This window comes from Parasteatoda tepidariorum, chromosome 8 (genome assembly GCF_982258835.1).
Source record: "Parasteatoda tepidariorum strain Cologne lab strain chromosome 8, Ptep-v5.0, whole genome shotgun sequence".
NCBI lineage: Eukaryota > Metazoa > Arthropoda > Arachnida > Araneae > Theridiidae > Parasteatoda > Parasteatoda tepidariorum.
In genome coordinates, this window is record NC_141762.1 from 1,655,342 (window position 1) to 1,682,728 (window position 27,387).

The 27,387-nt window shown below is 29.0% G+C and overlaps 1 protein-coding gene across 3 annotated transcripts; it reads left to right on the plus strand.

The window, feature by feature from the left end:
- The first annotated feature begins 37 nt into the window (after positions 1-37).
- Positions 38-25,819, plus strand: LOC107440811 (uncharacterized). 3 transcript variants are annotated; one of them, XM_016053856.4, is made up of 13 exons: positions 38-228; positions 616-748; positions 2,111-2,216; positions 4,005-4,098; positions 6,914-7,012; positions 9,640-9,792; positions 13,097-13,261; positions 16,633-16,695; positions 18,013-18,118; positions 19,297-19,569; positions 22,515-22,585; positions 23,774-23,912; positions 24,540-25,185. In XM_016053856.4, the coding sequence occupies exons 2-12, from the start codon at positions 649-651 to the stop codon at positions 23,891-23,893; spliced, it is 1,350 nt and encodes a 449-aa protein (XP_015909342.2). In that variant the 5' UTR covers positions 38-228; positions 616-648; the 3' UTR covers positions 23,894-23,912; positions 24,540-25,185. The 3 variants fall into 3 exon arrangements, with proteins under 3 accessions (XP_015909342.2, XP_087005485.1, XP_071036913.2); XM_087149359.1 differs by having other exon boundaries at positions 24,463-24,579; XM_071180812.2 differs by having other exon boundaries at positions 87-260; positions 24,540-25,819.
- Positions 25,820-27,387: the final 1,568 nt, after the last annotated feature.

Sequence of the window (27,387 nt, forward strand, 5' to 3'; positions counted from 1 at the left end):
AATTATGATTTTTAAAAAGGTTTTTAAAACGTTTTTCAGTAATGGCAATAGCTTATTTAGTTTCGGTTTCGTTTGCTTCATTACTTGTTTTACTTCGTCTTCTGATAATATTAATGCATCAATATGATTTGTTCGGTATTTCCCCTTAAAGCTTACTTAGGTTTTAAAATTAACTCCTATTTTTTACAGCTTTCATGGACTTGTTATGCTGGAGAAACAATAAAAAAGGTGAGAAGTTTTAAAAGATATTGAAAATATAAGTAAATAATAAAATAACATATTTTGGAATAAATGTTTTTTTCCCATTTTGTCTTCGCTTCATTGCTAAATCATAATTTATATAAATTTTAAAAACAATCATTAAAATATAAATAATACTTTTTTATTGATTGAATTTAAATTAGAGTGACGCAATATTTTATCATTTTCTTTTTTGATCTGCGTCGAAAACCATTGTTTTATTACTGAAAACATCTACATCAATAAAACTTTGAAGTATTTCCCTTATTACTTGTGTTAAGCAAATCATAGTATTCTTATTTATTATGTATGAAAAATATGTTCGTATGATAATGCTCACATCTTTACTTTCCCCATGTTTATTTTATTTTTTAGCTATCATAGAAAAATTCAACTAGTATTAGAACCATGAGTCTTGAGAATGATTTACCATTAGACTCTTTGCTGGTTAATATTAGAAGTGTGGTTCAAAGCTGTAAAGGAGGTGTTCTGTTGAGTAACTTGCAAGGTAATTTATTTAGATTCTTATCTGTTTCAGGGAAGGAGTTGTAAAAAACCTACTTATATAACATTATCTAAATCAATACATAAGGTACCTACTACCTAACATTTGTGACCCATTTCCCATTGTACCAGCAGTAAGGGTAAGATTTCGGTTTTAGTAATCATCTCAAAAATAAACCCCAAATATTGGTGACCTCCAAGCAGTGGGGGAGATTTCCATATTGTGATATGCGGCAGTAAAATCGTCAGATCTTGGCAACTTCTGGACAGCAGCACGAGAGAAACTAAAAAAAGAAAAAAATCATGCAAAGGGATCAATTCGAAAGTTATAACTCGTAGCCAACCCTGGCCAAAAATCTACATGTTTTTTTTGTTTTGTTTTTTTATTTGCAAGTTTAAAATCTATTTGGTTATTGTAGGTAGCGTGACAGATCATGATACAGAAATATCCACCGGGCAGTAGTTTACGAGAAACTTTAAAAAAGCCACAGCGACCTACTTAAAAGGTTTGTGTAACTCCTAGTCCCCCTCCCCCTAGGGAAACCTCTTTTTTTTTTTAAAAAAAAGTGCAAGCATAAGATCTTTTTGGTGTTGTAGGGATTATAGTTGCCCCTGGGAGATTTCCATATTGTGATCTGTGGCACAATAATCTCTAAGTCTTGTCAACTTCCTAGCAGTGGCCGCAAAAAACTAAAAGAAAAACTTACGGAAAAGAACCATCTCAAAAGGTATAACTTTTAGACACCCCTGGGCAAACATCTACATGTTTTTTTTTTTCTTTTTTTTTTCAAGTTTAAGATATATTTGGCACCTTTGCGATTATAGTTGGTGAAGCAAATCACAATATGGAAATATCCCCATTGTCCCAACAGATCACTACATACGGAAATATCCTCGTAGTACCTATTACCGCAATTAATTGAAATTAAGCAGTTGGCGCCAATAATAGTTTGAGGATTTTTTAAAATCCTCTAGAGCATGAATAATAATTAATAATTTTAAATAAGCATCTTTATTTAAAATAACTTATTTTTTATCTTAGAATCTTCAATCCTAATGCATGTTTTGAAAGTCCTTATAAATATCATCCATAAGTATTGATTTCATGTTTTTTGGCCAAATTAGTTATGCCTTGCTTAAATTTCTTGACTTCTTTCAACAAAACATTATTTATGGTGGTATATTTTTATTACATATTATTGAACTAATCAAAAGTACTAGTGAGTGCAGACTTGCTAGATTTGACAATAATGAACTAAGAAATTTATTTTTATTTAATGAGCATATTAATGTATCTAGTTTTTAAGTGTAAGTTATTTCAACTGGCTGTTTGGATGAATTTTGATTTGTTTGCCAACATTTTTAGATGATTATAAGAAACTTATTGGAACAGGCATACCCTTTGAAAAGTTTGGCTACAATAGTCTAGAAAGTCTTCTTCAAAATGCTTCTAATTTTATATCCATCAAAAAGTAAGGCAACTTTTTATATAAATATTGATATTGTGAAAGTTACAATTGCACTCACATACAAATTTTTTTAATTTAATATTTTATATATTTTCTATTTGCTTACCTAATGAATAAGATGTTATTATATCTAATTTAAAATATATTACCTATCCAATATATAACATCTAAATTTAAAATTTATGACATCTAATTAAGCTCAATATGTAAAATAGTTTAATCAGTTTGTTTGCCTAGTTTAAAATTATTTTTTAATAATTATATTATTTCAACGTATCTTGATTATTAATTAATAACAATAGTTTTAAAATTATACTTCTTTAATTCCCTTAAAGCTCCTTTGTTTCTTGTATCTAAAAGCTCATGCTAGTTTTGCTTTAAACTTTTTTTTTTCAATTAAAAAAATAATAATTTAATTATGCATTTGCATAACATGTTTTCAGAAAGAATATACAGGTCTTAGAAATAAAAACTTAAGCAAGATTCTTTTCTACATTGTTTGGAATTTTTTTTTTTTTTTATCATAATGTAAATGTTCTTCAGCTTAATTATTATATTAACTCAATGAGTGGATATAATCATGTGAGTTGAGGACGAGAGTATATCTTTTCCGACTTTTTAATTTTTAAAGAATATTATTAAAATTTATATTTATTGAAAAAAAAATTTCTTCTCTTTAAAAAGTATATAAATTTTTATTCCATGTCTTCTTATTATTTTTAACTTATATAAATATTTATACAGTGGAACCCTGATCTTACGTTTTCCAACAGATTTGCATTAGGAAACACACGAAGTGGAATAACATAAAATCCGTGTAAAAAAAATATAAGTAGTATATTTTTCAAAAATTTACGTGACAGGCACTACTAAAATGTGTAATCTTTACACGCGTTTTTGTTTTTCAATACAATATCAACAATATCACTTTCAATTCTTACTATTGTTTACAAATGTTTCAGAGTTTTTATACTTTTAAACTCTTGTTCAGTTGTGTGTATATCCTCCAATATTTTTTAATCATCTTCATTTTTTTCATCTCTGTCCTCGGAAGCTGGCATTAAATTTGAAAAGTAATGAGTTATGTGTTGCCATCGGTATATGCATCAACGTCTTCGGGATATCTTCGGACATGCAATTTTAAACCGAAAAGCCAATGTTCCTGTTGGATATCTAGGAGCAAGAAGTTTTATTAAAACCATTCTCTTAAAAGACCGAGAACTCCTAGAAGTTTTATTAAAATCATTTGTAATTTCAAGTCAACTCTCCTAACCAGTTGTTTAGTGCAACATTCTTTGAATGATTGAATAATTCCCAGATTGAACTTGCTAGAAAAATTCCACCAGCATATTGTACACTTAAATTATGCTATACTTCCTTTAAACAACCTTCTAATTTCAATGGAAATGAGAGAGAGAGAGAGTCATTCTGCCCGTTCTCAGATAAAAGGACAATGAGAAAAACTAGAAACGGTTAATAACGGTTATTAGAAAAACTACAAACGGCTAAATAAACAAGTCTCTTTAGCATAAACAAAAACAAAAAAAAAACTTTGTGCTAGTTTTCGAGAGAAAAAATTAGTTTGATCTATTAGAAAAACATGTAAAGCAGGATTTTCTTAAAAAGGATAACATAAAATCCAGGAAAATTTTACATTATCTGTATAGATTTTCACAGACGAGCAAAAAATGACGTAAGAAATGGAATAACATACAAAACAGGAGTTCCACTATATGTATATATATATATATATATATTATAGTCCTTATACTCTTATTTGTTCTTATCCAGGAGTCACAATGGCCAGTTATTTGCAGAAGCAGTTACTGATTCTTCGACAGCCCATTTAGCAAATTTGATATCAAATCAAAAAAGTGGGAAATCGGTGAATTTTTTTCTTTTCATTTTGTATTTTATTTTTTTTTTTAAAGCCTCAGTATAGAAATTTATTGCAGTTTTGTTATGTGGCGGGCGATCAGCTGAAATTTATCTTAATTTACTTTATTTTTAAATTGTGATTTAGTATTCATATAATAAATTTTCAATAGTGAATGATATCTATCCAATTTTTTCTGATAAAATTACGAACAAGTGTTACAGTAAGATGAGAAATATGATGGGGTACAATTAGGTGAGATATTTCGATGTGTGAAAATTTTCCTGGTTAGAATTATGGGAATGCAAGTTCATTGTGCTTCATTCGAAAATTATTTATCTTATGATGAATAATTCACTATCTTTATTTTGAGTAAGCATTCTTGCAACAGCCCTCTGTGGGCCAGGGAAGTTATGGATGCTCAAGCTTCACAATTTTGGGACCTGACATACTGGTACTATTAATCTACAGGTAGGTGGGCTTGAAGCAACCCCTGATAATCAAACTTTCCTCAGAGTCTCTAACCGCTCTTTATTTTATAACATTTGGGATTGTCAGTTTTCTTTCTGTTCAAAATTTTATAACTTAAGTAGTTGGCAGATTGTAATAGTCAAAAAGTAACATTATCATTCGTTTAAGTGTATAAAAACTTATTTTTTGTTATTCTTGCATAGAATTGTACAATCCCATGATAAGTTTAAAATTTAAATTTTTTTTCTTTATAGTGACTGTAATAATTTGTCAGTACAGAATGCTATTCATGACTAGAAGTCTTGTTTTGTTTTAACTTTTTAGTCTTTAACAAAGTGCAATCCAGCAAAATGATTTCTCCCTTTTTCAAGACTTACCGTATTTTTCGGCAAAAGCGCAGCTTTGTCGCAAGCGCCGCACTTCGATAAAAATGAAATTTTTTTAAAAAAAGTTATAATAAGCGCCGCAATGGCGCTAAACCGCGCATATAAGCATCCTTTTAGAAAAGGCCTTTAAATTACCATTTAGAACATCTGTATAATAAGAAATTAAATATTTTGATACATTTCATAAAGTAAAGTTTTAATTTCTAAATTATAATAAAAAATTTCTTTTTCAGCGAAATAAACAACAGAAAAAAGTTCTCTTTCAGCAACAAAAAAAAAAAAAAAAAACACCAAAACGAAACAAAATAAAGTTGTTCTTACCAGTTGGCACCGTGCCAAAAAAAAAAGGTACAGAAATCCGTAAAACAAGTAGACTAAAAAAATCAGCTATATTCTTTTTATTTGGAATTTTATTCTGTTGAAGTAACTTACTTTATTTTATCTTTTAAAAATAAAAAAGAAGCTTGAAAAAAATAAGTAAACAAATCTGTGTCAAAGGAGACATCTGTTTCTAAAGCAGTTTAAAATAAAGTGAGAAGTAAAAACACCTTCATTTCCAATGAACAAAATGAAGAAGGGCAAGTTGGAAAAAACTGATAAATCAATCTTGACAGCTGTGCTTGTGCTTTACTGGTTTGTCCCCACATTTCCCTCCTCTGTTTGACCATAAATTGGCCACACCCAGTTGACATTGAAACTACTATGTGGACTACAAAATGAATTCTATCCCTTTTGCGGTTTTTTATTCGATTCATTAATTTTTTTATTTTGCTGCTTTTTTATTAGTTATTAACTGTTAATTTTTTTTTAATAGTTTGCTTGTATTTTTTTCTTGTTATTAGTTGTTTGCTTGTTTTTTTATCGTTATTAGTTTTTAGCTTGTTTTTTGTTGTTATTCATTGTTAGTTTCTTAGCATTAATTGTTACTTTTTTTTTTAGTTCCTTGTTAGCTTTTTTTTTCTTTCCTGCAAGGTAAGTGTCTTTTGTTAAAACAAAATGCTATCTGAAAGAAAAAACGGGAACTATGATCTCGCTCCGAAGAAGAAACAATTATTTCTTCTTCAGAGGATTCGGATTATTTCATCTTGATTATATTATAAATATTATTATTTTAATTAATAAAATTTCTTAAGATGGGCCAGTTTTAAATGCACCCCATAATAATCTACGATCGAAACTTGACTAAATTTATTGGTTTTTCTGAAATTAAGAGTGTAATTGAATTATAGTAATATTTGGGCGCCATATTTGAATTTCTGAAAGAGATCCGAAGTGCGGTATTTGGTCAGTCCCATGAGTGCCGGATTTAGGGTCCTATTACTTCCTTTTCTGTTCGCTCCAATTACAATTGCCAAGGCGCTAAGTAGATTTCTAGCTTGTGATTTTTCTTTAAGCTGGGGGTGAATACAAGATGCATACCTTTTAAATTTTCTCTTTATACGATGTTTTTTTAAAATTATTATTTCGTTAATTTATTTTCTTACAGGCTGCTGCCGAAAGTTTGCTCAGAATTGGCAATGTTCAGCAGCAGATCGTGATATGGGCGAATATTTCGTCGACTTCGTTATCATTTTTTTTTAACAGTCGTTCTCTCAGAAAATTATTTCATCTTAAATAACTTTCCTTGACACATTTTTTTGCTACTGTGGAAATCAAGTCTTAATTTATAAATTTTTTTTTTAACAAACCAAACTTTGTAAGAGTTTGCTTTGTGTTAAAAAAAATGTTTTGCAAAAGTGAAAAGATTTTATGTTATGAAATTTGACCATATTTTATTTTAGATTTTATGTTATGAAATTTAACCATATTTTATTTTAGATTTTATGTTATGAAGTTTAACCATATTTTATTTTAGATTTTATGTTATGAAATTGAACCATATTTTATTTTAGATTTTATGTTATGAAATTGAACCATATTTCATTTTAGATTTTATGTTATGAAATTAACCATATTTTCTTTTTCAGAAAAAAGGTCTCAAAGCAACAACTTTCAAAGCAAAAAGCTGTGGTAGCTATGGCAATAGAAAATATGTGTACTCTTCTGCAGCTAATGAAAAAGATATAGTATGTAAATGTATATATTGAAATTTTGCACTAGTTTTATTTAATTTTTGACTAATAGAAGCCATGTACAGCACTCAATTAAATACCGAAGGGTATGCTTTATACCTTGCTGTTAAAAAAAAAAGATATGTGAATCAAACAGTGAGTTCCGTTAAATTCAAGGTTTGTTAGTATTGTTTTTTATAAAAATTTTGTTGCAAAGTGATTAAATTAATTTAGATTCATTAAAATATTAATTTGAATGGATGGTGTTTTCTACACTAGGGTGCGCTGCAAGCTCTTTACTGCCTATACTTCCGAGTTACTATTTCTAGTGTGTTTTGAAGCCATTTGGCTCACAACATGATCATTGGTGTTTTTAGACTCTCTTGTTTAGTATTTCTTGTATATGTGTATTTGTTACCTCATTAATTACATGTGTTTAGAAATAAAAGAATCATCATTTGAAAAAAGAATCATTCTAAGACACTTCTTACCTTGTCAACAATATACCAACTTCAGAATTTAAACGTAAATTATAATTTGTAGAATGAACTCAATTTCGCTGCTTGAACAAAATACTAACTTATGATGGTATGATAAAAAGTGACTTTTTTCTAAATTTTGCAACCATTTCATATTTTTTAACAATACATCTATAAATAACTAAAACAAGTATTCTCTGCAAACTCACCAGAATTACTTAAAATCTTATAAATTGCAGCAGATTTGATCTCCGAAATTCTATAATTTATTTCTTTTATAAAAAACAAATTTATTTGTTTGAGAATGTCATCTCGTAGTGTAAGCAGCTGTGTACTTTATAACCGAAAGTAGAGCAGGTCAAAAGTTCAAGAGTATTTACATTTATATATAAAACACCATGCATACAAATACACATGGTTTAAAAATTACCAAATTTTTTCTTACTGTAGCCATATTGGCAGTTCAATAATTCTTTTTTTTTCTGTGTGTGTTAAAGCTTTATGTATAAATTTTACTTTTAAATCACAAGTCAGATGTATGATGACGAAATATATGGCTAGAGTGACTATTAATAATCTTTACTTTATTGAGTTTTTTCAGTTTTTGTGCAAAATGATGCTTTTATTTATAAATTTAAATCCATGGGTATTATAAAACCTACAAGTTAATAATTATGAAATTTTCTTCTTTACAAAATGTATTATTTATCACATTATCTATCAAAAAGTTGCATTCATTGCATATTGCATAAACAATATTTTATTTTTGATGAAATATGCCATGTGTAGCAAAAATTTAATATGTAATTGGGTTGAAATTTTACTTTAAAACCTAAAAAAGTAAGGTAATTTATTTCTAAAATTGTGTTTTATGTTGAGGGATAAATTATATCATTTATACATATGTAATATGACCATCCAATACTTGCACATCGAAAAGAAGACGTCCCATACCTGCACATGTGACCTATGACGACAGCACCAGCTGATCTTTATTAGCGTATTAAAATTGAGCTAAGTTTCTTTACAGAAGTTAGAATGTGTCACCAAAGAGAATTGATACTTGACGGGCTTGGCCTACTCTAAATAGAGTGGCAAGAACAGTTGCTAACGTAAATAAATGCCACGTTTCAACAACCGATCAGGATCGAGATGCCCATACTGCGTCACTTGCAGTTATTCCATTGAAAAAAAGTTCTTATCTTGGTCAATCAGTTCTGATTCTTTTGAATATTTTTATTTACTATATTCATCCCACATAGCTTACAGCTTGTGATAATAGTGCGGAAATAAATGTAGGAAAGAATATTTTTTTATTCCTGCTATTTTGATTTTTCCCTTAATTTGTTCCTTTTTAAGTGCTCACATTCATTCTTAGATATTGTTTTAAAAATATAGATAACTGATGCTCCAATCGGCACTAAAATGTAAAAAATTGCACTCCATTTTTTTTCTGTTGATAAATCATCATTATTTTTAAACCAAGAGAGAAAGAAATATTTGATTTAAAACACATATACAAATGTTGTTGTTGTTAGAGGCCAGTAAGACAAGGGGTGCGATTGTTCTTGTTTTCCAGTGGCGCCATAAAGAATTCGATTTCTATCACACCTGTTTATAGGGCGACTCATTTATTCACCCACATATTGTAATTTTGATCTGAGCCAGAGAATGGTCATTCCATTCAGTGTCCCGACAGATTAAACATGCACCGGTCACCTTTTACTACACAGGGAGTCTTCTTCCGACTGGATTCCAACTCCGTTCTCACGAACGTCAGTCCTGCGCTCCCGACCCACACATGCAAATAACCTGACTATTTTGTGGGTAATGGGGAGTTCTTTCATCTCTGTTGTTTCACCATTTATTACTATGGGTAATTAAGGTTTTTCTGTACAGAATCCATTGCGATACAAAATACATTAGCTAGTAATTTACATTCTCAAAAATCTTTTATGATTCCTAGAAATTAGGAAAATAGGTAATTAATAGGCAGGAAAAAAAACTTAAAACTAAAATTATTTTCATCACAAACATAATTATCTATTTTTTTTAGATACAGTCTTTGTTTTTAATTATAATTACTTCAAAAGAAAAATATAATTTACTACGTATTAGTTCATAAATTTATTTAACCAAAAAATCTGTGATAATTTTTTTTAGGAAATTGAAGAATTGAAAAACAAGTGGGAAAAGGAGAAAACAATGAATGAAGAACTTTCCTTTGAAGTTAACCGATTGCAAACAGAACTTAAAGTTGCTAATAAAGCTTTACAGTTTGAGCGAAACTGTAATACTCAACTAAAGTATCAACAGGTAAAGTGAATTCAGTATTAGAAAAAAAAATTATTTAATCTTTTTGAAAAATGTTGTTTTGTATAAAAAGTATTTTATTCTAATCTATTAAAGAAATTTCTGTGTGCCAATAAATATTTCTTATGTACTGAAATTTTTTTCTTCGATTTATTGAAATTATTAAGTGCACTTATAATTAGTTCCTTTACATATGATGACTCTTACCATTAACTCCCAAAAGTAAAATAATATTTATTTTATGATTGAACTAAACCTATTTTTAATTCCATTTATTTTTAAATTTCATTATTTTTTAATTCTATTTAATGTATTTTCTATGTTAATTTTTACTTTCGAGAGAAATGACTTGTATTGGTTAATTTAGGGAATCGGAAAAAAATTACAGGAGTGGTATTGTCCTAAAGTATGATAAAAGTTGTTTTGGGCAAAGTGCCATTTAAAGTTTGTGAAAATATGTTGCATTCCATTATTATGAGCATTTCAATTATAAATGAACTATTTCATTTATGTAAGTTCTGGAAATGTTATGTGTTTAATTTTATTGTGTGTAAAAATTTAAGTATTGGTTTTTTGAAAATATCACAGTGAATGAATGAATATTTAATAAAGCCTCTTTATTGTATGAATGTTTTCTCTAAGATAAAAAATTTCTTGTAAAAGTTACAAATAATATCATGATTTTTTTCTTCTTCATTTTCAGTATTTAATTTATTTATTGTTTTTAGAGTAACATAAAACTAATTCAAGAGCTAAATATGAAACTCAAAACAGAATTAAAAATCAACGACGTTTGAGGTTGAATGCTTAAGTTCAGAGCTGAAGAAGTCTATAAAAACTGAAAAAGAGAGCGTTCAAGAACTAAATGACCAACTAAAATCTTTTCAAGTATGAATTGTAATGTTATTTTCCTTCATCTTTTTCATACAATATCTTCTTCTCATTGGCACGACAGCCCAGGATGGGCCTTGGCCTTCAAGCCTATGCCAAGACATTCTTCCCTTAGCCAAGGTTCTCCAGTTTATTATCTTTAAAACTTGTAGGTCCTCTTCAAGGCTGTCTAAAAATCTTAGGTTTGGCCGTTCTCATTTTCTTGTACCTGTTGGCCTTGCACTGAAAACTTTTTTGGTTGTCCTGCTATCCTCCATTCTTATAATGTGGCCTGCCCATTTAATCCTTTGAATTTTGATAAATTTAATGACATCAGGTTCTTTATATGCTTTGTAAAGTTCCGTGTTTAATCTTCTAAATCTGGTACCGTTTTTATTTATTCCACCAAAAATGCTTCGCAGTATTTTTCTCTCAAATCTAGCTATCATATTTTCATCTCCACGGGTCATTGTCCAGGTCTCACATGCATATGTAAGCACTGATCGTATAAGACATTTATAGAATAATACTTTTGTTTTTCTTTTTATTAGGCTTGACTTAAGATATTTTCTTAGACCATAAAAACACTTAATACAATATCTTAATGTTGTAGTAATTGACTCATATGTTGTATTACTGTTTTCCAATATGGTTTGCATAGAAATGAATGCTAAAAAAACAACAAGCTATAGATGAAAATTAGGAAATTTTACTACTGGCTAGTAGCAGCATTTTCAGTAGTAGCCACTTCTTAGAACATATAACCACTTCTTTAAAAATTTATAATTTTAAGCGGTTAATATGTTAGTTGATATTAATAATGTAAGGCATTTCATTTGAAATATTTAAAATATTGTAAACATGAAAAGGTTTCTTTCAGGAAATTTTTAGAAACAAGCTTGAAATTGAGTAATTTTCATAATTCTCTAAAATATTTATAATATATCTATATTTATAAAAAAAATTGAAATTGATTGAAAGTTAAATAAGATGCTGTTACTTTTCTTTAACATACTCATAGAATATCTCAAAGTTGAAGTTGACTTAAGTTGTATATGACTTTCTTGCAATATGATTTACATTGAAATAAATGCCAAAAATATGCAAGTTTATAAACATATTTACTAATGTTTGATAAAATTTACTTAAAATTACAAAAAAAGTTAAAGGTTTTGTTACAGTTATGTTTTGAAACAGCCATGAGATTAAATTGTGGGATGAAACTCCGATTGAACAGCTGCATCCAAATGTTGCTAATAAATTTCTATTTTCAAAAAAAGTTATCCTATTCCTTTCTGAAAAATATTTTTGGCTGAATTAAGTCCATAGCACTCAATTTAGTTTTGCTTGATCAATTGTTGGAATTTCTTCATGGATTCAAACATTTTCATGATTTGTTTTCTATGAATTAAATAAATGAAGAGAAGTTAGAGAATGTTAATTATGATCAAAACTAATGAAAATTAATTGAAGATAGGGTAAGTTACTGAATACTTAATTCTTTTAGAGCTTGCTCCAAAATTCCTCTACTTTTGTGAAGTTTATTGGTTAACGGTTTATTTTTGAATTGTTTCAATTCATAATTTTTACGTTGCATCATTATTCTTTCTTAAGAATAATTCTTTAATCAGTATTTTAAATATTTCTACATGAAAATTAAACTAATAATAAAAAGATAAATTCTTAAAGAATAATTATAACACAATTCACGATTTTTACTAACTTAGGAAACAATTCCTACTGATTGTGGTTTGATCATTCTACTTAAATATCATTAATCAAATTCTCAATTTCTAAGTGTATACTTTAAATAAATTTTTATTTTGATAAAAAATTACAAACAGATATTGTCAGTGCAGCGTTGGAAAATGTTTTTGTATTTAAATTAAAAGTTTGTTTTCAAAATGTTAGAATTCTACACAAGAAGGGATGAAAGGAATAATTCCACTCTTCTCTTAAGATGAAAATGGATTATTTACTAGAGTCTATATTATATACTATATTATGTAGAGTCTATATTATATACTATACTATATTCTATTGCTAGAGTCTATATTATATACTATATTATGTAGAGTCTATATTATATACTATACTATATTCTATTGCTAGAGTCTATATTATATACTATACTATATTATGTTGCTAGAGTCTATATTATATACTATACTGTATTATATTGCTAGAGTCTATTCTCTATATTAAAAAATCATAAATGAAAAAAACAATTGTTAGCCACTTAATTAGCACGGAATACTGTATTTCTTAAACTTGGTGAATTTCTCGAGACCAATTTACTTTATGAACTTGGTTATCTTTTTTAATGTAATTTGTAAATATAAAAAAGAATTGTATGAATTACGATTTCTTTTTAAAAGACAGAAATTGTTCAACATACTGTAGATGTATAATAACATTACTTTATTTCTATTTTTAGGAGATAGAAGATTTGAACTTAAAATTAGAGAGAGAAAAGAAGATTTCTAGAGATTTTGCTTCCCAAATAATTCGTTTGAATTCCTTAGTCAAAATTAATCAAGCCACTTTATCTGCAGAACAAGATACCATTAAGAAACTTAAATGCCAAATAGGAGCTTTGCAGGTATATTTCAAAGTCATTCTTGAACTTTCTATCTTTGTGACTGTAATGTTACTACGTGCCTTGAAAACTATCAAGGATTTGAAAAAAACATTTAAAGAAAATTGGAAGGGGACAAAAATGTTCAGTTTGGTGCTTTCTGCTTATGATACCAAAGAATTTAATCTTGCCTAGTTTTGAAAGTACTTTCTAAGTTTGTCAAAACATGGTGCTGCTGACTGGAAAAACAGAAGATATTTTGTGACAATTATTAATTATGTTTTCAGGCTATTGTTGCTTTAAATGTGGGTTATTTTGAAGTCATGTTTCTGAAGTTTTCTCAGTCAACAGTGCCATGTATTGGCAAACTTTATAACAAATTTTAAAACTTCGTGAGAATAAATTTTTGTTTCCTAAATAGAATGCAGTCAATTGTATATTTCCGTCTCCTTTATGTTATTTATCTAATTGTAGATCATTTTTGGAGTAATATTTATGTGAAATGTATAAATTATTTTCAAAAAATCTCCACAAGCTATGTTGGAAATTTTTGGGTTGTCTATTATTCCATAGTTTTAAATTAAAAATTACAAAATTTTTTTGAAAAACTATGGAAAAGTCGAATTCAGTCGAACCTAGCTAATTCGAACCTCGATTTCACGAATTTTTCGATATCTCGAAGGAAAAAATATCCCTTCAAATTTCCTATGCATTCATAGTTAAAAAAATTGATTGCGCGAATTTTTTTTTCTAATCCCTCGATAAGTTGAATTTTTTGCATAAATAGTGTAGATTTTTTTTCTAAAAATAAAGAAATATTCCAAAAAAAAATAAATTTTCGGAATGGAAAAACAATTCTTATAATGATAAACTTTTTAAAAAAATGAACATAAAGACATCAGTAACACATTGAAATCACTTCTCTTAACCCTCCAAGTAGAAATTCTTGTTTTATTGTTTCCTTATCTGTTTTTCATTCAGTTACCATTGCACCGCAATGACCATGTATGCTCTCTTTGTCCTTTTATTCTGCAAGGTTATTTCTTGGGGTGGTCTTAAGAAAACCAGAAATGACGACATGAGCAAGAATCAAAAGGGTGGGTGGCTTCCAAGAAGACTGTAAAATTTCTTATTGCAACAGGAGGTGAAAGATATGTGTGAATGCATGCCTGTTCTGTTTTGCATTCAAGCTACCAAACGATCTCCTAAAAAGTTTCCTTTCTTGGTTATTTCAGAGAAAATGAGAGCACTTAGAGGTTGGATCTTTGGCGAGTCATTTGTTTAAAATGGCTAACAAGCGAAAATTAATCACGCTTTACGTAGAAATAAGGAAGAAAATCATTGACGAAGTTGAAAAAAATTCTAAAAAGGAATTGCACGGGAATTCGGGATTCCAAGCAGTACGCTCTCGACAATTTTAAAAACTAAAGCAGTTATCTTAGAAAAGTTCGAGGATGGCCTAGGCAAGCGAAAGAAGTAAAAAAACCTGTGAATTTCCCGATATGAAGAAGGGCCTTATAATGTGGATTACACAATATTGAAGTCGAAACATCCCTCTAGATGGACTTGTTATCAAAGAAAAAGCTGAATCTTTTGCAAAAGAATTAGGCCACTTAAATTTCAAAGGAATTAATGGCTGGTTTGAAAATTTTAAAAAACGTAACAATATTACATTTTTGAAAATGCGTGGTGAAAGTGCTTGCGTAGACGAAGAAGTTTGTGAATAATTTAGGAAGAAAATATGCTTGATTGTGAAGGATTACGACAAAAAAGACGCATTCAATGCGAATGAAACTGGACTTTTTTTAAATGCACTCCAGGGGCAACTATGCATGTAAAGGGTGAAACATGTCATGGAGGCAAGAGAAGTAAAGAGCATTTAACTTTATTGTTTTGTGCAAATATGAATGGAACAGAAAAGTTGAAACCGTTGATGATAGGGAAATCGAAAAAACCAAGATGTTTCAGCGGCATAAAATCATTTCCTTTAGAATATGAAGCTAATAGAAAAGCTTGGATGACATCAAACCTTTTTGAAAGCTGGCTTAAAAATTTAAATAAGAAAATGAAAACAGAAAATTGTGCTTTTCATTGATAACTATACGGGGTACTATATACCTAAATGGCATAATACGGGGCACTATATATAACAATACCTAAAATGGAAAACATAAAAATTGAATTTCTCCCCCCAAACACTACCTCAAAACTTCAACAACTTGAGCAGGGCATCATCCAAAGTTTTATAGTAAAGTATCGTCATCAAGTGGTTAAAAAATGTTGTCCGAAATGGAAGATGGAGTTTCACCAGCTATGCGAATGGCTGACAAGGCATGGAATGATGTGTCTTCCTCTACGATAATGAATGGCTTCAAGAAGGCTGGATTCATTAAAGATCACGAAAGTAGTCAAACAATCAATATCGTTAATTCTGCTGAAAACTACACCGAAAATGATCGGAACAGATTGACCAGACTCATGAAGCTTTATGACATGGAATTTCATGACTTTGTAAACGTAGATGATGCAGTAACAGTGTGTGGTCAGTGGGATGATAATGATATCATCACTCAACTGAAAGCTTCTTGTGAACTATCAGAACAGGAAATTGAAGATTTACCGCCCAATGTTACTAACAAACAAGCACTTTCTGCAGTGGACACTGTAAGGAGATTTATTAAGAGGCAGCCGAATATGTCAAAGGAGACATTTAAAGTGCACTTAGAAAGTGTTACAGACAAACTTTCTTACACATCTCTAAAGCAAACAGCAATTGAATCTTTTTTTAAATGAAAGTGCGAAAAGTGTTTTTAGAAAAGATATGGAATAGTAAATAATGTATGTAAAGAGCATTTTTCTTTATTCTACCATCAATAGCATACGATTTTCGATAATTCGAATTTTTGGTATCTCAAATTCTATCCCCTCTCCCGTCAAGTTCGAGATATCGAGGTTTGACTATATTTCACTTTTTCATGACACCTTATTTTCTGATGATTTTCGCCCTTAATTTGAAAGTTTTTGTGAAATACCTATTTTTTTTTTTTTTTTGCATACATTTGATGTTTTTGTTTGTGTTTTCTTTTTTAATGCAATCATCCTTTCTAAATCAATCTGTAATGGAATATTTGTAACTCCAATTGTGTTGTTAAGCATCCGTGTTTCTGACACTTAACTTTTTACATGTAGCAAGTGTCAACACTTCCTTGAATTTTTTTATAACTATAGTCAGTGGAAGATAGTAAAGAAAAGTTTTCACCTGTAGGAAGGTTTTTCATAAGATAGTTTTCACCTGCAGGAAATATATTCCTGAATGATTTTATTAATTGACTGTATAGCTTTTTTTTTATCTGACAAATACGTTACATTGAGTAGTTAATTTTCTCAATTTACAGTCATCAGCAGTAAAAGAACCTATTCCCGTGTATGAATACTTGGATTCCACCCAAAATAGCAAGGTAAACATTTACATTTTTCTGTATAACCAAGCATTTAAATGGAAAAAATATTTTTAAAATTTAATGTTTTATGACTGTTTTATAAATTCCTAAAATAAAATGCTTATTTTTTTAAAAAAATGTAACTTATATGTTTCAGTGTTTTATAATTCTTTTTAATGATTTCATTAGTATTATTATTTTTAAATTATATTCTTGTATTATGACTTACACTTAACCTAGCATCTATCTCTCTATTAAAATTTTGTAAGTGATACAGTTTTACTACCATACTGTTTTGGGTGTTTAACTTAATGTTACATGTTATTTGGGTACGCAGAAACCATGAAACTTGAAACTACAAAGATGCGTAAAAAAATGCACAGGGAAGTACAATGGAATGAAAAAAATTTAAAATTCCATAATTTGTTTGAGAATTATTAACTGTTTGTTAAATTTGTAAAAAATGCAACTTCATAGTTGAAATTCAGTATGCTGAAAAGGCTGTATTTATTTTCGAACTTAACACAGAATTTTTTCGAAATTCAATTTTGTTTGAAAGTTATTGCAATTTTAAGTGGGTTTTTTGTGCAAATGTTCTTCTTTTTTTTCCTTTTTTTTTGCTTTGTTGCACAAAAGCTATAAGACTTAGAAACTTTAAATTACGAATATATGTAGAAAAATCTCCAGGGAGTGTGACGGAATAAAAAAGTTTCGCATTCAATAATTAAGTTCAAAATTTATTAACCCTTAAACTTGTAGAAAAAAATACAATGTTTAGTAAATCTGCAGCCTAATGAAATGTAACTATGAAGTTAAAATTTGATGTGTTAAAAACGCTGTTTTGATTTGGGAACTTATTAATCCAAGTTTTGTTCCAAAATTTCAATTTATTCAAACCTTAATACAAATTTAAGAGCTTTTTGGTTATATTTTTTACCTTTTTGCTTTAAATGTTGACTATTTAAACATTGTTGTTTAAAAATTTATTTCTTCTTACAAGTTTATTTTATAAGCTTGTGCTCCATCAAAAGTTACAAAAGAGAGAAAGAGATTTTCATATTGCCAGATGTAAATCATATAATTTATGTATAAATGAGTTTTTAAAAAAATTATGTATAAATGAGTTTAAAAAAATTTCGAAATTAGAAACAGTTTAAATGGAAAAGTATTAATAAACTGTATAATAGACTTATTTCAGAATTATCTGTGTTCTAGTTTATTGATTAATTTTGCAACTGTTTTCTATCTATATTTTCCGGAATAATGATAAGCTGATATGAATTATTGAAAGTTAGACAAATTTTTCCCTGATTTTGTTGTTTTCTTGTTATTTAGATCCAGGATAAATGTAAGAGCTTGCAAAACCTATCCAGCAATGTTTCTTGGGATGGCTACCTAAACTTGCTCGAAACTGATGCCGCAAAGGAATTAAATTCTTGCAGTAAATATATGGACTTATTTCTTTTTTCTAATTTAGCCAGAAATTAATTTCGCAAAATATTTAGCTTGTTCAGACAGAAGTGACATATTTATGGCGCAGATGCTATAAGTGTTACAGAATACTTCTACTGGCACTTAAGGTTCTTTTTGTTGTATGAAATGCCACTTTTTAGCAAAAACTATACGATTTTTTTTAATATAATGATTTTTTAATGGTTAGTCATGGCTGTTAGAATAATTTTAGTAAAACATTCTTTGCCATGGAATATACCAAAAGTGTTGCTCATTTTACTCGTAGCCTGGTGAGCACCTTGCGACCAAAGTCACGGAGACGAGCAATATTACCCTCTCCATACTGCCACGGATACCTGTTTATAGGGTGGGCCACATTCACACATCACACACAACAGAGGACAACACAGAGAGAAACATCCATGCTCTGAGTGGGATTCCAACCTGCAGCTATTGGTTTTGCAGTCAGGCACGCTAATGGTTTAACCCCCAGGCCGGCATGTTTCGAAATATAGCAGGAAGTTAATTTTTCAAATTGTTTGACTGGTTCTAAGATAGGGATATCATACCTATGGCAGCAGAAGTGCCAGGCGAAATCTTTTTAATGCACTATGACGCAAATGAAACTTTTCGTGGCGAATTCTGTATAATTTCCTTTAATATTTTAAAAGTTCGGAGAAAAGTGGTTTAGGCAAACCTTAAGTTAACCCTGAAGTTCCAAATGCTGAAAAAATTGTTTTCAAAATGCAAACCATTATGTCATGATTACTTCCCCGATGTGTAATTTTTTTTATTTCATTCTGATATTTTAAACATGTTTTTCAGCATTTCCAAGCGGGCAGGTTACAAGAAATAAAACAACATACCGAGCTGGAGGCTAAAACTGGACTAGTATTTTCTTTACAGAAAAAATATATTTTTTGCGACACTACTGCTATCTACACTAGCATTTGTGCTCCCATCTATGGACAAAGCAATGTTAAACTAACGCATTTAATAAAAGCAATGCTAAAAAAAATTTTTTTTTGATTTGTGATGGCTTTGCATGCTATCACAAATCCAAAATTTTGCTCCGTGTGTTTACTTTACCTCAACAATCTAATTTTTTTCTTCAATTTTTATCTTATAATTTTTGAATTCTGACTGTTCTAAAAATTACTCTTTTAGATAATCTAACACCAGATGATGATCCAAACCCCATGTTGGCGGTCCTTAAGTCTTTTAAGGAACAGATGGATGAACAAATGCAGAAGTTTGTAAATCAAATAAAAAAGCAGAATCAAAAACTGATGATGTTACAACAAACTCAACAGAGAAATTATGAAGAACTGAAGGGAGAAACTAAGGTTTTAAATGAATCACTAATTATAGAAAATATTGTCCAAAAGATTCTTGAGCATCCTCCATTTTCAAAGTTAGAAAGTTCTCATTCTTTTTGCGGTAAGAAATTTGATACTAAGTTTTATCTGAATTAGAACTGAAAAACAGTGATTGTGAGTTTTCCCGCGGCAGAATCGTGGCGGCGCGGCGACATTGTCACAGAACGTTACGGAGTTCTTGCAGAAATATTTTTCTTTTGGGAAGTAAAGCTTTTTTTTCTGCTGAGATTTTTGAAAGATTTTATCTTTTCTTCAGAATTATATTCAAAAGATGCCTTTCTCGCGCAGCTGAGTGGGGGAAAAAAATGCTTTTTCTATTCTCATTTGCAAACAAGAAAAAACAAAGATTAATGAAGTTAAAAATTTGGTTTTCTTTTCTGCAGAAAATTTCGTTCTAATTTTTTTAATTCATCTATTAATATTGATTTCCTCATTGTTTTAAAGTCCGATATTTTAAATATATTTATTATTTATTACGACAACTGAATCTCGAAATAAAAACGCGCATTTAGTAACCGTTTTTAGTAACCATTCATTAATCGATTTACTGCTATGTATTTCACGATTTTTTTTTAATGAGATGACGATTTACAAAATGCGAAAAAGGAAATAATTACTTTGTTTCCCCACCCCCCTGCAATATAGCCCATAATATTAGAAAAAAAGTATACATAATGAATCGGGTAACAAATATACCATATACAAGAAATACTACTCAAGACAGTCTCAAAACACGAATGATCACGTTGTGAGCCAAATACACCTGAAACCTGTAAGTATAGGCAGTTAAAGAGCTTGCAGTGCATCCTAGTGTAGAGAACACTATCCATAGAGACACTAGGATACTTGTTATAAATCAACATTCTCAAAATAATTTGCTTTCGAACTATAAAATTCTGCCTGGTATTTAGACTTTGTTACGCTGAATTCCTCATCCATGACTCTTTTAACAGTTTTTGCTGGAACACAGAACTTGTAATATGAGTTGATTTCAAATTATTTTGATTACAATATTATTTACCCATTTGCTGCGTTTCTTGTAAACAGAAATGATTGCGCTCCAGAAAAATATCGGATTTTTCGCTAATCCCAATCCAGAAATTTTTGGAAATCTTAAGATCCAAATCATCAATCACATTTATGTATAAAAATTCTTGTATATATATTTTTTTAAATATTAAAGCTAGAATTTATACTTGGCATCTCTTTCTTTTGTAAATAATTTTTCTGGTGGAATAATAAATGTGATTAAAGATGAAAGTAAACTTGTGCAAAATTATTAATTTAAATTATGGTGCATATAATTCATTTAGAATTTCATGTTGCGAAAATATCAATGATTGGAATTTATAAAGACATAAAAATTTTTGAAATGCGTCACTAATGATTTTTCTCAAGAAATTTTCAGGATTTTTGAGTTGTGCTTTCAATTACCCCTGTGCAACGCACTACAACCTTGCAGAGTGCATAATATTTTCATAATGAATTGTAATACAGTTAAAGTTCATTAAAACAATAATTCATAATAGCTGATGAAATTATCATTATAGCTAGCTTTTTAACATGGGAAGATGTGCATATTCAATGTTAAAATAGGAACAAAAAAATTAAACAAGAATATTCACTTTTTTTTTATTTATTCCGATTTTCACTATAGACTGTTTGCCTACAGATTGAATCCTGTTTTATGTAGCTCTGTACTTAGTGTAAGACAGGAATGTTTATGGATGATTGGAAGTAAATGAGCCCTGTTTTACGTAGCTCTGTACTTAGTGAAAGACAGGAATGTTTATGGATGGTTGGAAGTAAATGAACCCTGTTTTATGTAGCTCTGTGCTTAGTGAAAGACATGAATGTTTATGGATGGTTGAAAGTAAATGAACCCTGTTTTACGTAGCTCTGTACTTAGTGAAAGACAGGAATGTTTATCGATGATTGGAAATAAATGAGCCCTGTTTTACATAGCTCTGTATTTAGTGAAAACCAGGAATGTTTATGGATGGTTGGAAGTAAATGTAAAGCTAATGTAACCATGCAAAGCTAAGCACTGATGGCGCTATGGGTTATAATTCATCGTAAGACTTCCGGGTTACTTTTACGCCTAAACTTGAAAAAACGCGCCATCAAATATTATTATGCTTGTAGTGTTTACAATATAATGTGTTTTTTAAATTTCAATGAAACAAACAACAAAGGAGTTTGGAGCATTCCGCAAGCATACTTTTCCCTGCAAGATGCAACCCCCCAAAAAACAAATGGTGATATTTTACACTGACGAGATTTATTTATAGACTGTCAACGTTCATCTATCAACAAGTATCTCCAGATAGAAACAAGTTAACATGTCTTGTATACTAAGGAATTGATATTTAATATTTATAGTGGTAGTTACACCACAACACAAATATAGCCAAATGAGGGATAACGCTCAAGACATGGCAAATCTTGCACTTTATTTATGTTGTGATATTAATTTTCTGAAATTTATTTTACGCTCATGACTTGTTAGAATTTATAAATCATAGAAAACTATTATAAACGGTAAAATTACGTGTAAATTTAGACACAAATTGCAATAATAAAACTTTCTGGAATATTAAGCCTGTTCATACATTGCCTCGTAAGCATACCATAAGTGGAAGGATACACAGGAAGTTTTCATAAATTTCTTCCGGTTTTAAGAAGTTTGTTATTGTTTACATTCAGTCAACCATCCATACAACAAGTTTCCGAACTAACAAGTTTTTGCAATAATAGAGTAAATGTAAATTACTTTTGACATTAGTGAATGGCGATTTCAATAGTAAGGTGTTAAGGAGAGATTTGTGGGCAACAAAAGGAGCAAATTTCCAAACATAGAACTTTTCTTTTATTATAAAGAAGATAACTTAACGCCAGTGCTGCATTGCAAATTTAGTGCTTAATTTAATTCCCCAATACTCTTAAATTGAAACAGAATAAATTTTTTTCAGCAAAATTTTTTAAATATTCACATTTTTATTTCAGCATCTGATAATAGGTGTCGCTCAATGCAAAGTATTACTCCTATGAGTAGCCAAAGTGATAATGATAGTGAAGTAAGTCTACAATTTATTTTAATTTATTTATATAAACAAGTACAGGTTTCATTTATATATTATTTTCTTAAAATAAAAAAACTTTGTCTTCTTGGGCTGAGAAGTTATGCTATATTGTATTGATTATTATTTGATGATAATCCTAAATGTTTTTTATATTTATGTACAATTAGTATTTAGAGATAAAATAAAGACTTGCACTTGCAAGATAAAATAAAAACAGTGCTGATTGTATTACGGGGTGTATTCCGGAATTCCGGGTTTTTCATATTATCCCCCCGGGTCCAAAAATTGGGAGCAGTGTGAATGATTTTTTTGGGAATATCGCGTAATTCAGCATTCCTCAAAACATACAATTCTAAATTTTCACGGAATTCCTCAATCTAAAGTTCAAATTTTAAAAGTTCTGCTAATTCCCACATACAAGGAGCTTTCATACACGTGATTCTTTTGGTTTAGCGAATTTTCGTCATTTTGAATATTTGAAACTGCACCAGAATTGGCTAATATTGCGATTCCTATTCACACAGTTTGAATATCAAGCATCGGTTCTCGTATTTACCTAATTTAAGTTACACATTGTGATTTGAATTCCCATGGTTCGAAAATCAAACATCGTGACTCATATTAACGCAATTTTAAAATCCAGTATCGCATTTCATATTCATGCGTTTTAAAACTTCAACATCGCAATTTTAAAAATCCCACATTGCAATTCTTGTTAAAACTAAGATTTTTGTGAGACTAAGATTTTAAAATTAGTTTCTATAAAGGTGTGATATTCATCATTGGTAGTTAATTTAATTATAATCTTTAAAAAAATTATGTTAAATACAAAACATGCATGGTATATAAATTGATATCAATTTTTAGCACATAAAAGTTTCTGTGTTTCTCTCTTTGTGTCACTATCATCCCTGTGTTAACAAAATTTAACTGAAAATGTTTTTTTTTTTTTTTTTAGTTAAATATTTTTCTTTATCTGAAAATTATTTTAAACTCATTTAAATGGCTTTTGTATAAATTTATTTAAAGAAATATGCAGTTAAGTGTAGTCCATGGAGATTTCTTATTTAAAACAATTTTCTTGATAATTAGCATTAGTTTATATATTCATAACGGTATTCAAATTACGATATAATTTTACTTTTCTTGTCTGTATCAATACACAATTTGTCTTAATTTCAGCAATCGTTTAAAGGACGTCCAATATCTAGATTTGAAGGTAGTCGCTATGGACCTCACCAAGCAGGTGCCTACAAAGTAAAAAAAGGCTATTTTGAAGAAGTCAGCTACCAAAGGTCCTAACATTTTTGAAACTATCTAGGTAAAAAATTCAAATTTATTGTTTGAATTTCTGCAATATTGTAGTAAAAAAAATCATCTGGTTATTAAAAGGCTGTTATTAAAATTTCTGTTGTATGAAAATTATGGGTTATGAAAATAATCTTGGAAATTATTATAATTTTATTATGAAAATAAGCTTGCTAAAAGTGTTCTTCAAATCTCAATTCCAAGAAAAATAGTAAAAAATTGAAGCTTTAATTTTATTATGTGTAATATCTATCTGAAGAGAAAAAAATTAAGCAAAATGTTTTTTCTTTTTTCTATGGAATACTTAATGATTAATCTACTTTGGCAGAACCCTGACTTCATAATTAAAGTTTACCTTATGTGATTAAGATTTAGCAATCTTAATCTTATTTAGTAATTAAGTTGTTTTTTGATATATGTATTTATGTTAAGAATGAATTTATAAGCTAAATTCTGATTTTCATTAAAATGGACCATTTTTGTGTCTTTTTTTTCCTAGCGTTTTACATAAATAGTTTTATAATGAAAATCTAATTATTAAATAAATAATTTTTTACTGACAGGATCTAAATAGCAGACTTCAAAAATCATTACTTAAAGAAAAATAATAACTTTTGGAACTCTTGTAATCTCTCTTAAGGAGGAAGAAGGAAGGTGATCTGTGGAAGTCACACTAGTTTCTGAAAACTGCTGATCCAGATTTTGAAATGGACTACATAGTAATCAATTAGATAATATGTTAAAAAAAAGTGTCATAATATTTTTAAATTGATCAAATGATCATATTTGAATACTTTTTTAGAAAAAAAATCTCAAAAATATATATATCAAAATCTTATAATTTGTTACTATTTTTATGATTATTAAGCATCAACATTTTTTATTTCTAAAAATGAATCTTTTCAAATATATTTATTTATTTGTTAAATTGAATTCGTCATCATTCTCAGAACTTTTTAATAAACAGAAGTACAGTGAAACCTCTCTGGAACGACCACTCTCCGTTCCACAGTGAAATGGACGTCGGTCATTCTTAGAGGTTACCTCTATTGACTTCAAAATTTTTATAGAAGGTACATGATTTCTCGTAAACGATTTTAATTCTAGTCAGTGTCATTTTCTTGGTGTGGAAATGCCACTTCTGTTGGCGCCAGGAAAGACGGATCTATGAAAATATTTAGCGTCTGTAAAAATCATCTCAACTGATATAATTATGTGTGAAAACAAATTTACCATTATCATTATTATGTATGATTACAAATATTAAACAATTATGTTTTTGTGTACGTTTGCATTTGATTTTATATTATAAAAATCAGTTGGCTTTAAAAGGTGAAATGAGGTTTCTTTATTTCAGATGTTTGTTTTTTCTAAAATAAATTTTTTTTTTTCTAATTTAACTTTGAACTCTAAAAGCAAATCATTGATAGCATCATTTTCAATGCACTCTAACTGCAACATGAGATTGTATCTCAAAAAGAGCTCTCTAAATAATAGCCTCACACAAATATTTTAAATGCAATTTAATCTACTTATTTGTTTTATTACATTTTTTGTTTTTATATTTTTTTGTGTTTCCTTATTTGACCTTTTCCGCATGTTGTGCGGATGTTTTCCTGGTCTCTGGCTGAGGTTTTAACCCTTTCGCGATGGGATGTTACACCGTGCGATTATTGCTGAGTTCGGCAGTCTCTCTCGCGAGTGTCTGTCCAGGGCCGGAGGGGTTTTTGCTATTAAGCCTAAATCCATGAAATATCAATGTGTTGTTTAATAATGTTCTGCAGAATATTTAAATGGCATATGCTTTATATATATTTCTATCGATACTTTATTGACTTAAGTTATTTCTTGTTTAATATATATTTTACACATTTTATTTTCATTATGTACTTACTATTTAATAACTTTTAACATTATATATCAGAAAACTAAATGTATAACTTAAAATTCTAATTTCCACTATAAACTGGACCGCAAATCGAAATACCCAACGCTGTAGCGGAAAAAAACAAACCTCCCCTGCTTACTGTAAGCAAATATCACGTGCGAATTTAAAGAGCCGTCATAAAGCATGCCATTCAGAAACATTCCTTTCTCCTTCATTCCTTTCCCCTACAGTATGTGAGTCATACTACTCTCATTTTGAGTAGAAGTAAAATCAACCCTAGATTTTATTTATCTGTGAAACTAGTATTTAAAGAAATCAGTATTAAAGTAAGGTTATAGTATAAAGATACATCTTTATACTACAACCATATTTTTTTGTCTATGTAAAGACGGCTTAAATTTTTAGGTTAATGAAAAAAAATCAAGTTTCACATTTTTCAATTATATTCTTTTATGTTTATTGTGATGTTTCAATTGCGTCAAATTTCCTTGACTAATCAACAGTGAAGTGGTCATAAAAAAAAAACAATACTGTTTCTTTCTTGCCACCCTCAATAAGAAAATCAGTCCATTACCTGATATAGTTGTAAAAGACACATCCATAAACATAGAATTCTTGTTTGAATAACAAGCAAAGAATAATTTATGCAGACGTTGAGTGCCCAACTTATGAAGTTAAGAGAAGGGGTCCAGTTAAGAGAAGGGGTTATTTTTGGAATTCATAGAAGACTGTCTGGAATTTTGAAAATGTTTTGTAATGTAAGTTGTCCACCCTGGAAGAAAAATATTTTCACTACATTTAAAATTATAATTGTGCTTGTACCGTATGAAATATTTCATTGTGATACTAATGGATTGTTGTTTAGAATATTTTTGAATTCACAATTTTAATTCTTTGTTTTACTTTTGCTGTTTTATCATTTGCTTAAAAAAATGCTTAATCTATAATTTTATAGATTTGAACTGTGATTTTAACCCATTTAATTCAAACTATCGACGAAAAAAAAAGTAAAAAATTTTTTATAGTTAATTAACAGTTAAGTTGGATATTCCAAATATTATATACGTTTTTAAGTTATAAATATGTATTTAATAATAGTATATTATTTGTTGTAAAGAATTGCTTCCTACTTCAAAATGTCATAGTTTGTTATATCTAATCATTTATTGTTTACAATATTTTAAATAAAAAGTTTAATATTTTTGTTTGTATATTTCATGTTTGAGCTTTCTATCATTCTTTCGTTCATTTTTTTCCCTCCAAGGACAATGACATATATTTGCTGTTTAGATATACTGAAAATTATACACGTTTATAGAGTTTCAATCACATTTTTTTTCTTTTATTTTTTGTTTTTTTAAAAAACCTACTGGAGTGTTATATGCAAGTTTCAATTGTTCCTTGACCACTAAATACAATTTCATAATGATAGGGAATTTTCTGTCAGTCATAATTCCGAGCATGTTACAATTAACTAGATTTCTCACATTTTAACTAGTTTTACGGTGGATGACTATACAAGCTTCAGATGTTTCTGGACAATTGTAAGTACAGTTATTGTCATTTTATCGTCGACCAAAGTTTTAACCACTTACTAACT